The sequence below is a fragment of the Symphodus melops genome (genome assembly GCF_947650265.1).
Source record: "Symphodus melops genome assembly, chromosome: 15".
Classification (NCBI taxonomy): Eukaryota; Metazoa; Chordata; class Actinopteri; order Labriformes; family Labridae; genus Symphodus; species Symphodus melops.
In genome coordinates this window covers 6,225,125-6,240,266 of record NC_136705.1, presented here as the reverse complement: position 1 = coordinate 6,240,266, position 15,142 = coordinate 6,225,125, and the positions used below count along the sequence as shown (strand labels likewise).

Below are 15,142 nucleotides of genomic sequence, written 5' to 3'. Positions count from 1 at the left end.
TCCGTGTAATCTCTGCTTGTGTCTATGAAAACTCTTTATAGGCTTTTTAAAAATTTATTATTATTATTATTTCAACGAATTTCAGAGATTTCTGGCACGAGATAAGAGCAGGGATGAAAATAAACCAAACACAACGATGTGACAAAATTTCAACGAAGTGCATCTCCACTGCATACTTCTGAATGAATCAGGACACTGGGGTCCAGTCTGCATGATTACTGTTATTATTGTCTAACCAGCTGTAATAACAGCTTATAACGGCTCGCAGCCATTGGCTGCCTTCAGAGATGAGTTCAGAAAGAGTTTAGATTCTCTCTTTGTGAGAAGTGAACTAACAAATACTCAGCTAAAACACATGTACATTTTTTTAACAGAATTTACCGGAGAGAGAAGAAAATACAAGACGAAGGAGGAGATTTACGCAGCATTTTAAAAGGACGGATTTTGAACGAGACAGAAGCACTTTTAAGCCCTGGCACAGGTGGATGCTGGGAAGTGGACCAGCTCGTAGGAGATGTTCCCCTTGGCCCAGTTTGGGCTGCTGTCGGCCTTAGCCACCGCGCTCACCTCGGTCCTGTCTGCGCTCTTTCTGCTGGCACTAACCCGGCAGCTGTGGAGCCTCCGCTGGAGCTTGACCCGGGACAAAGAGAGCAGTCTGCCGCTACCGAATGGCTCCATGGGCTGGCCGCTGGTCGGAGAGACTTTCCACTGGCTCTTTCAGGTGAGAGAGAGATATTTGACACGTCTGGGCTGATGTAGTTTTCAATGTTTAGCAAGCGCTCCAAAAATACTTCATCAGCCTCTTGCATGTTTGCGCGTAATTCTGGAGATTAAATAAGAGAATTCTTTTTTCTTCTCAGAAATGAGAAATGTAGATCTTTTAAACTTATTGGGTTTTTTTCTGTAGCTCTCTTTTTTCACAAATTAAACAAGTTTAACACTCGAGGGCTGCAGAGCATTAAAACAAATCACAATATTGATGATGTAGCTTATCTAGAAGCGCGGGAAACTTTAAAAGGCAGATTCTTGCGCATGCAGCTGAGTTGTGTTGTTAATGCGACATGTGCAGACTTGATGCTCTCTGTCTAATTCCTTCTTGTGGACTAAAAACAGACGTTTTCTGTTCAATTCTTCCACCTTTCTCCCTCCCTCCCTTTCCGTCTGTCTCCTCAACAGTGAGGAATGCGCTCTCTCATCCCCTCATCTCTCGATAATTTCAACTATCCGTCCGCTCCTCAAAGGGCGTCAGTTTCAGCGCTCTGGTACACGGATATGATGGACGCGTTAGGTGCTTTTGAGGGGTTTTCTTCCAATTCATAGCCTACATTCTTTTGGACTCCCTGTTCAATTTAATATGGGTAGTCAATTTATAAAGAACTTAATGTATTCCTTTTTTCCCATGGAAGATTTTTTTTTCCACAAATGGTGCTATTACCAAAGCTATTATCGAGTTTAGAGATATTTTATAAACCAGAAAACAAACAATTTCAACAACAAGCAGGCAAGATGGACCTTTGAAGAGTGAAATTACATCACGGATTTTAACCTTAACCTTTAACCACAATTAATATACTTTCCAATTATTATTATTGGACACATTAATTGTGTCTTCAAATGCAGCAGCACCCCTTGATAATTTCGTCTTCGTGCTTCAGGGTTCCAACTTCCACATCTCGCGCAGAAAGCGTCATGGCAACGTGTTTAAGACCCACCTCCTCGGAAAACCTGTCATCAGGGTGACGGGAGCAGAAAACATCCGCAAGATCCTGCTGGGCGAGCACACCCTGGTGTGCACCCAGTGGCCCCAGAGCACCAGCATCATCCTGGGACCCAACACCCTGGTCAACTCCATCGGAGACCTTCACAAAAAGAAGAGAAAAGTAAGACAATGTCAATCAGAACAGTTTAGTAAATAAATTAAACAAAACAAATATAACAGCATTATTTTTCATAACCAGTGTAAGGTGGTTTAAAGGGCTTTGGTTGCATTGAGATCAACTGAAGCATAACGTAGATGCAAAGCCAACTATAGCTGCATAAAGAAAAAAAGGTCTCAGGATGTGCAAAAGGCCAACAGTGATGAGGCCTACTCAATCAATTCTAAGTTTATGTCATGCATGATGTGATCAACAACAAGAACTTAAGTGCAATTTCAGACAAATGAAAGGATTATTCTATTGAGCATGTTTGGCCACTAAAGCATTGATATTTGAGTCTCAGGCTGTTCACCATTGCAACATAAGTGATAGAAATTGTACTTCTAATTTTAAGAATCTTAAATTTAATTTTGCATGTCTAAATCTATTGATTGCTAAATTTTTGTCCTATTCACTCACATCGGCTCTGCCCTGTCCTGTCTAATCTCCTAGATCTTCTACATTTTTCCTTCACCTCCATGCTGTCATCCTCTTTAAGGAGTATTTACTTTAAGGTGTTGACTGTCGTGTACAAGGTTATAACTTTTTATGACTCCCCTCTCTTTGTTTCCTCAACCCTTTCAAGATCCTAGCTAAAGTGTTTAGCCGGGGGGCTTTGGAGTCCTACTTGCCCCGGCTGCAGGACATCGTCAAGTCTGAAATCGCCAAGTGGTGCTCAGAGCCGGGCGCCATCGATGTTTACAGCGCTGCCAGGTCTCTGACCTTCCGTATCACCATCAGGGTCCTGCTGGGTCTGCAGTTGGAGGAGGAACGGATAGTTTATTTGGCCCAAATTTTTGAGCAGCTCATGAACAACCTCTTCTCGCTGCCAATAGACGCTCCACTCAGTGGGCTACGCAAGGTGAGGGGACGGAGGAACCTGCTAAAAGACAGCTTTATAAACACTTTAATCTGTTGCAACTTTACCGGGTCAATACTTCCTTAAGGAACCTGCATGTTTAACAGTCTACACTGCTCATGGCATTCATAAAAAAAGTTTAAGGTCATGAGGGATCATGAGATGTCATGAGTATCACAGAATTTTGAAATAAATCTCCTTCAAATTATTCCATTTGGGAGCACTTTGCAGAACCAAAAGGGACATGAATGGAGGTGGGGAAAAAAACTACACAAAAAATACCATTACATCTGCGGCACTATTTCTTTGTTCAATTTAGAAAACTTGAATACAGTTAAGTGAAATGGACAAAAGTTGTGATATAATTTTTGGATCTTTTTTTCTTCATACAAATAAATTAATGTTGATGTTTTGTGTCCAGGGAATAAAAGCTAGAGAGATCTTGCACACCAACATGGAGAAAATCATTGAGGAGAAGATGGAGCGAGCTCAGGCAGAGGAGGATTACCACGATGCCTTTGATTATATGCTTTCCAGTGCAAAGGAGCTTGGACACCAGCTCAGTATCCAGGAGCTCAAGGTACAAGACTGATGTAGTCATGGTGGCATCAGACTATTCTAATTATCCAGATATTCTGACCAATACCAGACTGACTTAATGAATAGTCACTGTCCCATAGGTGAGGTGGAATTGGAAATTACAAAAAACAACAAGGTTAAGTGTCGATGTTGTTGTTAAAGGGATACTTCACCCATTTACATGAAGCTGTGTATCATTAGAAACATGGTAGTAGTGTTGAATGGTCGTGAATCCAGCCCTCATTTTGCCCTGAGATGAGAAAAATGCGTTTTTCTTTGCTTGAAAGTTTTCTTCATGTGATGCAAAAAGAGTCAGATTGCATGAACTTTTCAAAATGGAACTCTGTTAAATCAAGCACCCTTCAGGGTGACATTTTGAACCTGTAAATATGCTCCATCTGTTTTAGAGGACTTTACTCGGCGAGATAAGGTGTCATTTAGGGCTCCAGGTTAAGATTTGTCTTTGACTGAGTGATAACTGTACAGTAATACAGCATATTATAGTTGCAAAAAGATGTACTTGAGCAAAGGGTTAGACCTTTTATAAACATTTTCACTTTCCCACTATTTTTATACATTCCGTCTAGTCAATCACAGCTGTTGAGCTGTATGTAAATGTCAAATCCATCATTTCCACCATTAAAATAAAATGTATTAAACTTATACCAATTATTCATCTCCTCTTATAGGAAACAGCAGTAGAGTTGATCTTCGCTGCTCACTCCACCACAGCCAGCGCGTCCACATCGCTGGTCCTTCAGCTTCTTCGCCATCCAGCAGTGTTGGAGAGAGCAAAAGTCGAGCTGGAAGCCGAGGGCCTCATCTATGAATCCCACAGCAGTCCCAGTCTGTCTGGTGTCACCAAAGAGAAGGAGGAGCATGCTGACACTGAGATAACCTGCCTGCTAAACGGAGACTGTCAGAATCACCAGATTCACAGTGATGGTTTCCCACAGTCCCATTCTTACATACCCTCTCTGAGCCTGGACAAGCTGAGCCAGCTCCGCTACACTGACTGTGTAGTCAAAGAAGTTCTTCGCTGTCTACCGCCTGTCTCTGGTGGTTATCGAACAGCCCTACAGACATTTGAATTAGACGTAAGTTCATGTCTCTTGCCGAAATACCCTTTTTAATATCGACTCTTGTTTTTTTGTGAATTTCATTATTAATATAATTATTTTTGAATAAATAAAAAAATCATTGACAAAACTCCTGGCCCATTCCCTAAGAGTTGTCAAAGGGCATCATGGGAAAAGTTATACCAGTTCAAGCATAGGATGTTGAGCTGCTATCCCTCCTTCGGGCATTGTGGGCAATTTTTGTTAAATTATAAAGCAAGATTGATTTACGATCTTTGAAATGTTCTGTTTTATTTTCACTCCTTGGCTTTAAGAGGCCACAGTTTTCAAAACTTCAATTATAGAATTTAACTAGTTTATGCGTTGATTCCCTTACAGGACCTGTCATGACCTTATCCCTTGACCTCGAATGGCCCTTCTTCGTCCTTAGTGTGCTCCCAATTTACAGAAATTGTGGTGAAAAAGACAGTTAACACGCAGAGCAATTATAGGAGATCACATGCCACTATTTATGCAACTCTTCATCAGGACATGAACCCTTTTATAGCTGAGAAGTAATTGTGGTATTGAGCACATCATTATGTTTGTTTGTTGAAGTGTGACTTTCTGAAGGGTAAACATGAACATCCTGATTTAATTGAGACTTAATTGGGATGATTTTGTAAGGAAGTCTGACTTAATAGGGATGAAGGGGTGAAAAGATGAAGATACATTCGGGGAGAGGTATATTTCTTCCCAGTGGCACAAAAAATATTTTATCTGAACTTTTGTCTCAGATGAAAGTTAAGCAGCAAATTACTCCTGAGAGTAATACAGTAAAACAGAGTGTCCACTTCACCTTCTTTTGTTCCCTTTTGTAATTCTTTCCTCTTTGTTTGAGATTATTTTCCAGAGACAACATTATGTTTTCCAATACCCTACTGATTTTAACACAAATAGATTCTAAAACTATATTATTGTTATTATTATTATTATTATTGACCCCCTTCTCGTTTCACAGGGCTACCAGATCCCCAAAGGCTGGAGTGTTATGTACAGCATCAGAGACACCCATGAGACGGCAGCAGTCTTCCAGAGTCCCGAGCTGTTTGACCCAGATCGGTTCGGCCCAGAGCGCGAGGAGAGTAAGTTGGCTCGGTTCTGCTATGTGCCGTTCGGCGGTGGCGTGCGGAGCTGTGTAGGAAAAGAACTGGCACAGATCATCCTAAAAACTCTGGCTGTGGAGCTGATTGGGACTTGCAAATGGACTCTGGCCACAGAGAACTTTCCCAAGATGCAGACAGTGCCGATAGTGCACCCGGTAAATGGGCTTCATGTGCATTTTACATACAACAAGCCCCTTTAGATTCAAATACAAACTCACATGACTTCCCCGGAGACAATAAACTCACTCAATAGGCCAACCGACCCTCTGGATAAACTCTATGAGTGCAAGACAAGAGATACATCCACCTCCCCAGGCCTGATTGTTCAGTTCAGGTCCCCTCTCATTCTCACAGACATGAAGAATGGCTTAACAGTTCTGGTTTGGAGCACCTCATCATCTGTTTAGTGATTTGGTACCAATCGCAGAAACCACTTTGGGTTGTTGCACGGGCATAATTTTAACCACCATACATGTACCTGTAACTGTTTTGTTTTCTCTCACATATATTTGAAGTCATTGTATGTGCTGTGGTGCATATCAAAGGCAGGTCAGATCTAATTTAAAGCTCCTATGTGGAGTAATTGGTGAGTTATAAAACAGATTCAAATGAAAACTGATGCCTCTTCATATGCTACAAAGCAAAACGTGACCATCAGTAATAAGATTGACTACTTCTGAATTTTCTTTTTCATGTCTGAAACTGCTGGCTCAGGGTCGGTGTCAGATTAAGTGATGAACAGCATATGGCACAAACAGCTTTTATTTAAATTTTCCACTGCAAAGATTCTCAATGAGTGACCCATTTAACAAAGCAGGAAGATATTATTTTGACAAAAAGACTACTTACATATATATAGAAAAATCAGGAAATAGATAAGAGGCATCTATGTACACAAGAGGGCGCCAAAAACAACTCAAACCAAAAGTTCCTCACTGGAGCTTTAAGCTTAACTTTTTTTCAACATAAGATTTGACCTGCTGGTGTGTCCACTTAACATAATGCATATTAACATTTCTCTTCCAACTGTGTTACCCACTGTTTTCAGTTACCAGAAAACACTCTCACGTGTGTTGCCTTTTATCATAACAAATCCAAATATCCAGACAGGTTCCACCTAAATCCATACATATCAAACAAAGTGATTTACAGATGCTACAATTCACTAAGTTTTAGGTCTTTTAACCTTTGTACCTATTCAAGGAGCTATTTATTTTAGCTGTTTTTTTTTGTTGTTGTTTTTTTTTTACAATACTTCAGTATTCACAATTAGATAAATACAGAAAAAAAGAAGCTTATAAAACAAATCCAGACTCATCATGGTTCATATACTTAACAGACTGTTCAGCAAATCTGTGTTCTGTTGATATTTATTTGTTTAGTTTTGTCTAAACCCGGAACTGCCAGTGATCAAAACCCTGGATGCATGCCAGCACAAAGGAAATGGATAGTGGAATGCCTGTGGGGGTCAGTCATGTCTAGTGATATAAATCATGATGTTTTGCAATGAGTGAAAAAAAAAATTAAGCTTATGGAACTTGCACTTGATTTTGACTCATAAGTTCTCAAACCAGGAACTATTCTTACATCAAGGTCAAAAACCATTCAAAATGTTTCTTTTCTTTTTTAGATATGATTGTAATATATACAGTGCTATAATGTGTGTATCAAATGAAGTAGCATTATGAATAAGCTGTATTTAAAATGCAGGTGTATTGTTTGCGTTGACATTTATCTTAAACACTCGTGCTGTTATTATGACTAGATAGAGACATTAACCTGTAATGTAAAGGTATCTGTAAAGCATTGTTTTACTGCTAAGACATAGAAACCATTTATTATTTAGAGCAGCAAATATAAAAAAAAAAATCTCTTTAATTATTATTATTACTATTTTTTATCATTCTTGTTTTAATGGTTTAATTCTATGACTGTTATTGGTCTTGAAGCTCGAACAGAAGCGCTGTGAAACCGTATGTTTGGATGGATGGATTTGTAGAAGGAGATAGCACTTTCTCCGCTTTCAGGAGTCTGTATATACTTGTCCAGTTTTTGTGTTGTTCATGTTTGTTTGTATGTAAACAGTGTGTCCGATGTAGCTGCTGTACAGTTAATGTAAAGAGTAAACTAGAAGATGATAAACACAGTTGTTGTTCAATTAGTCTATCATAGCTTTCTTTTAAAAAGGATATATTATATATAACACCAAACCCTGTTTTTATACTTCAAAACTATTTAGGTTACATGTCAGGTTATTTGAGCTTAGTTTTACAATAATAGCCTGCAACTAATCCCTTTCTTTGTTTACATGGAAGGATGAAAAGCCTTATTCACTGTCATTCTCTAATCACTGCTAAGGAAGGTTTTAGAAGTGTCCAGTGTGCCATACACCAGGGAAGACATAGCACACAAGACAGGAACGGTTTAAACTTCAAATAGTATGTTAGGTTGTGAAAAATGTGTATATCTCAATGGCACAGACAATATCAACTACGTTACCAACTCTTAAGATATGGTTTTAAGATATGTTCACAAGCAAGAATTTTTCCTGTAGAATCCTAAATCTATTCCAGGCAGTGACATACATATAAAATAAAATGAAAATGTAATCAATTTGCACTTTTCTGAAAATCTAGTGATGTAATTTCGAGATACAGTAAATCGACACATGAGAAACCTGGGGATGGGGTTATTTTGAAAACCTTTTCCAGGTATACCAGACAGGCCCAACAGCCTTTGTGCATCCAGCACTACACATAAAGATCAGCAACAACTGGAGTCACCACTTTCACCCAATAAACCTTTGACATTGATAAACAATTAGTGGGCCATAACATCCCAACTCCTGACCCTAAGGACTGGAGTAGTTTGGGACTGTGTGAACAGTGCAGGCAATTCACTTAAAAAAGTATGCTTCAATAAAAAACACTTATCCATGACTTCCCTATAATCCCTTAACATGCTAACCCTAACCCCTCCATGCTTCTCAAATATACTAAATGAACAAATCTTTCAGCAAAGATTTAGATCAGCTCACACGTGACAAAAAACCTTTAGTCAACTTCCGCACTACATTTTAAAGTCCTCAGACAATCAGATTTATTTCACAATAAAATCCTTGGTTCAAAAACAAACTGTAAAATGAGAGAGAGAGAAACTAAACTTGGTCTGTTTAAGGATTATGATTGTGATAAATTGTTAAGTCTCAATCTTTAGTCATTGTTAATTTCTTTTAAAATCATGTAAATTACCTTATTTGGCATTTCAAAGGTGTTTTTGAGTCCATAGTGTTATTTTTGCGAGTGTCTTTATTTGGGAACAAAATTAATGCAAAGGAATATATTTTACTTGACATTTAGATTTATTATTTAAATAAGTGCTGCATTGCTACACCAGTTAGTCTGAAACCATTACATGGATGTGGTGATTGCGATTAGCCCACACTGGGTGGACCACACACACTGATCACATCCAGCCATTACCCTCTGGGAGGCGCTAAGAGTCAGTGGCGCTTGGAACAAATTATGTCAAAAACATTTTGTCCCCCTCTGCATTACAAACCATTGCACCCACTATTGCACCCCAGATCAGTAAGTGATTGTTGTGGATTGTAATCAGAAGGTTTTTCTTGTTGTGCGGCTCTGTGGTTCTATTCTTTCTAATGATGGTGATATTACTGTGCTGTTACATCCTGTTTTAGAATCTCATTGTTTCACGGTCACGTGTAGCATACAATCTCTGGTCACAATACTACAGTTGAATAAATACAAATATAGACTATAAAACAGGGGAACAACACTCAAACAGTTAAGGACATAATTGTGAAACAATTAAAATGGTAATCTAAAAGGATGTTTAACATGATTTTGAGAACTTTCAGCTATGAGCATCCATTTCAGTAAAAATATTGTAAAAATAATATAGTGCAGAATACAGATGGGTTTTATTTTTATTTTGACTGAAACAGTGCTTGAAAAAAACAACAGCCAAACTTTAACTCATACTGAATACAAGTAAATGAATTCAGATGTATATTAGTTTAGTTTGTCAAACTGTATATTAATCTCAGTTAATGAGAGGAGATGCATTACACCAGATTTAGCTGATTAGCTGGATAATAAATAGATGATACAATTCAAAAACAAGATCAAACCTATACCACCCTACCAAGCCTCAATCCTTCCTCTACACCCACTAATTGTAAATATTCTCCTGTATTTAATATTGCATTGTCACATTTTTTATTTTTACAGTCGTAGAGTATATTAATTTAATATTCTGTAAAAAAGAATAAAATGCTTTTTTTTTAAGAGCGGAGCCAAAATACATACTGCATAGAGCCTTAATAAAATGAACTTTTAGTGTAATAAAGTGGGATCGTTTAAAGAGCCTTTGGTTTGGGAACTTTTATTAACAATGTTTTATCTAAGGCCTTTGATTTATTTTGCACAAAACTACAATTCTCATAAGCCTCAGTTCAAGCCAGGCACAATTATAACTCAGAACTAAAGCAAATTCAAAAAGCTTTGTAGTGAAACGTTGATCCACACTCAATGGATTTCCAAAACTGACCTGGAATGAGCCTTCAAAAAGTATCATACCCTGGATACTCTCAGTATTGCTGCATTAGCATTAGTGACAATATTCACACACAGATGACAATCAGCATATAATGACCTCATTATAGACATAACTGACAATGTTGTCCCTGAGGTCATTGCTGAGGCCACTGCTGAGGTCACAGCTTAGGTCGCCAGGCATTTCCACCCTCCACCTGACTGCCTTCATTGACAGGCAGAGAATGGGGTGAAGCTATGTGGCAGAAAATTAATGGGACAAAAACAGACTGGCCTAATTATGTCCGCTGCAGGGCCCCGTAGCTTTGCCAAGGTTGTTATCTGATGGACACTCAGTCACTGTGAACTCAGCGACGTTTTGAACCAGAGTTCATTCTAGTGCCAGCGACTGAGGAGGTCAGCACCCGGTCAGCTGATCGCAGGGTGCATGGGAACCAAAGAGGGGACAGAACACACGACAGGACAACCTAACGGACATTGCATTATGTAACTGATGCACTGTCTTGATTTCTGATCAGTGATCCGATCAGAAGCATATTTAGGTTTCAAACCATTTTGGACATTAAGAACTAGAAGTAATATCTAACATCAATTTTATCCTAATCTAATTGGGAATCTAACCCGATGGCGATGTATATATTGACCAGATTTTCTGAACAAGTTTAAGGCAGGAAGTTTAGAATGTTTTGTCAAATGGTATAAAGCTAAAAAAAGTAGGCTTTATGTAAAGCTGGAAATCAGGATTGGCATGCACGATAACACCCATGTACCTTACACTGGCTTAATGTGCTTCAGAGAAAACGTGAATAACATGGATACAGATTTATGACAGTGCTATTCAAAGAAAAGTGTGACCTAAAAAAAAAGAAAGATCATCTTAGATATGTAGTGGTCCAAGAACAGACTGTAGAACTCCCCAGTTTTAACACTAATAACCTAAATAGATATTAATGGACTCACTAGCTCCAAGTATTGACAGGAGTTTGACAGCACCGGTATTCCTAAATTCTGAGACTGCAGTGTATCCAAACTTCGTAAGAGGACAGAAATAATTTAGAATTAGAAATTAAATGATTATGTTTTTCATTTCAGTGTTAAACTTCATATCAGGGAGACTTAACCTTTAGCCTCTGGTCTTCTCCTCTTCCTCCCCCTCTCCTCCTCCTACTTGTATGTTTTCTGGTTCATAGGCAGTTCTTGGGCACGATAAGGAACACCAATTTGTAAAACGAGGGAGAAAACAGGGGTCAGATGGTGATGTGGATAAAGCACTTGGTGGCCAACATCAGCTACAGAGCCAACCAGCTGGTGTGTGTGTGTGTGTGTGTGTGTGTGTGTGTGTGAGGCCAGATATTTTACGTCCAGCTTGTGTTTTCTTTAAGTTTATTTTCATCGCCACTGCTGTCGTAGAAAAAATAAACCACAATGCTGAAATCCTGGTGGTTTTTCTTTTTTGTACTTGTAATTGAAAGTTTACATTGCCATCATTGTGCTGAGTCAGTGTATGGGACCTACAGGGCTTCATTGTGAGATGTTGTGACTAGAGATGAACTGAAGTTAAAGTTTGGCAGCTGTCAAGTATGACTGTAACAGTTCATCTGATGCATAGTCTCTCTTTTGCCATCCATAGCAAGCAGAGACTCTAAACATGTTTCTGTATGTCAGTGTTTTTGCTGTTTCGTAGAAATATAACTGCCATCCAACATAACCAATATTTAGCTGGTCCCTGTATTTTTGATTTCTTTTCTGTCTTTTGGGGTTCAAACATTGTTTTTCTTTTCATTTACAACTGCTTTAAATAATAACATGAAGTCAAACCATCTCCTTTAAGATTGTCCCTGTGGATCAGACAGAACATGAGTCCAGTAAAAGAAAATGAAATCTATATTTAGGTTGAGCATTTCTCACGTTTTTTTCTGGCCTATTCCTGTTTATCTACATCATGTTCCCTGATGCTTTTGATGATATAGTTGCTATTACTGCGACTGGAAGGGATTAGAATTCCTGACAGGAACTGAGGCCAAATTATACAGTGTCTAACTCACAACAAACATATTGAAAGTCCTTTTTTTTTTTTTACTCCAAACAACTTAATTACTTTAGCTTACATCAATCATGTATGCTGTATGTAGATTGTTTATTGATATTTTTGCGTCAGCTTTCGTTTTTTATACTTGGTTAAAAAGCAGTTTGTCATAGACAATTAGATTTAATGCAGAATCTTAATCAGCTTGTTTAAAGGCAGGGTAGGTTGTTTTCTCCAGAGATTTTGGTAGAAATTGTCTTTAGGTCCTGACAGTAATTAATAATTCATGTGCTTTGAAAAAGAAATGGAAAAAAAAAAAAAAAGTCTCATCTGTAGAAATTTTTAAACACGTAAAAACTTCGACCAATGTCGGCAACTAGTACACATTTTAAAAACCAATAAAGCCTCTTCTACTCTATGCCTGCACAAACCCACAGTCAAAGCATGAGCTGAAATCCACTTCTGGACCGATGGCGCTAGTACAGGTAAGTGAGGGGTGTGGCTTTTGAAGGAGCACAGAGGGGAGGGGGTGAGTGAAGATGGAGAACAGAGAGGATACTACTTTCGAAATTAGCACTTCAAAATTTAAAAAACATTTTTTAAATGAATTTTTCATGATAGAGGGAGGAAATAACATAATAAATTTTTATAAAAATAAAATAACCTATCCTTAATTACTTAAGTGTTCAAACAACAACACACTATCAAAGAAACAAAACTTTCATAGATCCTTCTTCATCAGCATTTGCTTTGCCATGGAACTCTACATACCACTTGAGCCTGACCCTCTCACCTGGTTCTGGTTGAAGACTAACGATACTCATCTACATACATTTTCAGTAAATGACCCAAAACCACTGTGAGAGCATTTCATTATTTTAATGAGACTAAAGAGCAGACATAAAAGGAACATTTACCAACTGCCTCATGCCAGTAGAGCTTTGTAGTGATCCACGAAGTTCAATTAACAAAATAAGGTCAAGTTATAACAGGGTTTAGATTCAAGATTGTGAAGGAAAAATTTATTCAAAGTGATGATACTGTGAAAACTGAGGAAGTAAAGGGAAACATCCATGACTGAAAAATCTCAAGATCAGCCATTAAGGCAGTTCATTTAAATGTTTAAGGGGCAGAAGGTTCAGCTGGAGGAAGCCGAGATGGCAAATCTGTGGAGGAGGCGTAGGAGGATGCAGAGAGGGAGGAGGTAAAACGGGTATGGACATACTGCCATACAGCAGATAATTATTGGCTTTGTCAGACAACATCTGTTATGTCAGCATTCCAGCCTTCAGCCTTGAGGAGGACCGGCTAAAAAAATGCCTGCAGACAGACTTCAGTGAAACAGACACAAGGACAGAAAGAAACAAGGTCAGACAGAAAAAGAGAACCCCTGTTTTCATTTCGGACACTTTGGAGTTCACCTTTGTGTCTGAAGCTTCAGGCACGGGGTTAGAAGTTCAAATCCCTGTCTGCCCTGCTGCTGTGTCCTTGACCAAGACTGTCTTCCCCCAGGCTGGCCATGACTTCTGACCAGCTTGGAGTGTGCTACAGAGTTTCACACACTCTTTCTAGATAAGTTTTTATCTCTTCTTTAAAGGTTATTTAGCACTTAAATTCAGATTTTGAGACTTTCAGACGTGACTTTCACATCTGTTAGTTTTCTTAGAACTCAACCTATAAAGGAGAGTTTGGTGAACATTGCAGTTATACAAAGCCAGCTGGATTTAAGCTACTGCCACCAAATCTGTGAATAAATCTGAATTTTGGGTAGACTGCATCAGACAACTTATGAGCTCCTGCCTCAGACAACTTGACAATTATATGTCTTTATCAGGTTATAGGTCAAATGCTCAGATGTGTAATTCTCAGTTTATTAACATATCTGTCCATGACTTTTTTCACAACTAAATATAACATTATGAATACTTTAAAGGTATAATATGTACAGTAGAAATTGGTTGCTAATGTTTACTTTAAAATATGTAGTTTAATTAAAAATGGACTAAAACAATGTTATATATATTTTATTGTTAAATGCTTACCATACATTACCTTAAATATTTCCAACAGTTACCAAAGACAGAGAAATACTTGGCGGCCGCCATGATGAGCTGCCATGACAGACATGAAATGTTCATCATTGTCAGTACTTTAAGAAACTTGAGATGTGATCACACTGTGGTTTGTTTAAAGGAGAAGATGTGTGCTTGTATTTGAACATGCAATGCTTTGCTGTTTTGTAACATTAGCGCATGTCTAAGGTAAAGAAATAAGTCGTTTTTATTTGGCTATACTTCTTTTGAATGTATACAGTGCCTATTGTGTGCTGAATGACTTGCAGGGGGTCAGTGGCTGTAGTCCAGGCAGCCCAGGTTCAAATCTGACCAATGGCTCCTGTTCTGCATGTCATTCCCCCATATATGTCACTAATTTCTGACTCTGTCCACTATCCTATCTCTACAATAAAGGCGTAAAAACGCCTAAAAGAACTCTAAAAACAGAGAAGAGAGTTGGAAAATGAGGGAGGAAGGTAAGTAAACATGTGAGGTATAGAAATAAACTAGAGGGTGAAAAGAACTGCATAAAGGGGAGGAAATGGGTTCAGAGAGGTATAAACAGTTGCAGCTGACTGACAGATCTATCAGTTGCTTCAGTGGTTGATGAGTGGAAGGACTTAATGGCACATGTCATAGACTTGTGCTGGGAGAGTCTACTTGTTTCATTTCCAGCAACACTTTACAAACTCCTACAATTTCCCTAAATGTGTCTGCAGGACAGACTTCAAAAAGTCCCCAAAACTCTTCCACACCGCTGACTCTGGAGATGTTTATTTTTATCTATTAAATAAGGTTTTAGGTCTTATTAGCAGACTTGTTGAGACATAGATTTTTCCTGCACAGTTGAACTGACTGGTTGTCTGAATGACTCTCTGCCACATACCTGAGTACAGTTCAAGAGTTC

General features: G+C 38.5%; 1 protein-coding gene across 1 annotated transcript; it reads left to right on the top strand.

Moving 5' to 3' along the window:
- Positions 1-485: 485 nt before the first annotated feature.
- cyp26c1 (cytochrome P450, family 26, subfamily C, polypeptide 1) lies at positions 486-6,778 on the top strand (the record flags this gene model as incomplete). Its single annotated transcript, XM_079363208.1, is given in 7 exon segments — positions 486-507; positions 510-721; positions 1,656-1,880; positions 2,503-2,778; positions 3,197-3,355; positions 4,044-4,451; positions 5,434-6,778. Coding segments are annotated over 7 exon segments (1,647 nt in total). The 3' UTR covers positions 5,779-6,778.
- Between the last annotated feature and the right edge of the window lie 8,364 nt (positions 6,779-15,142).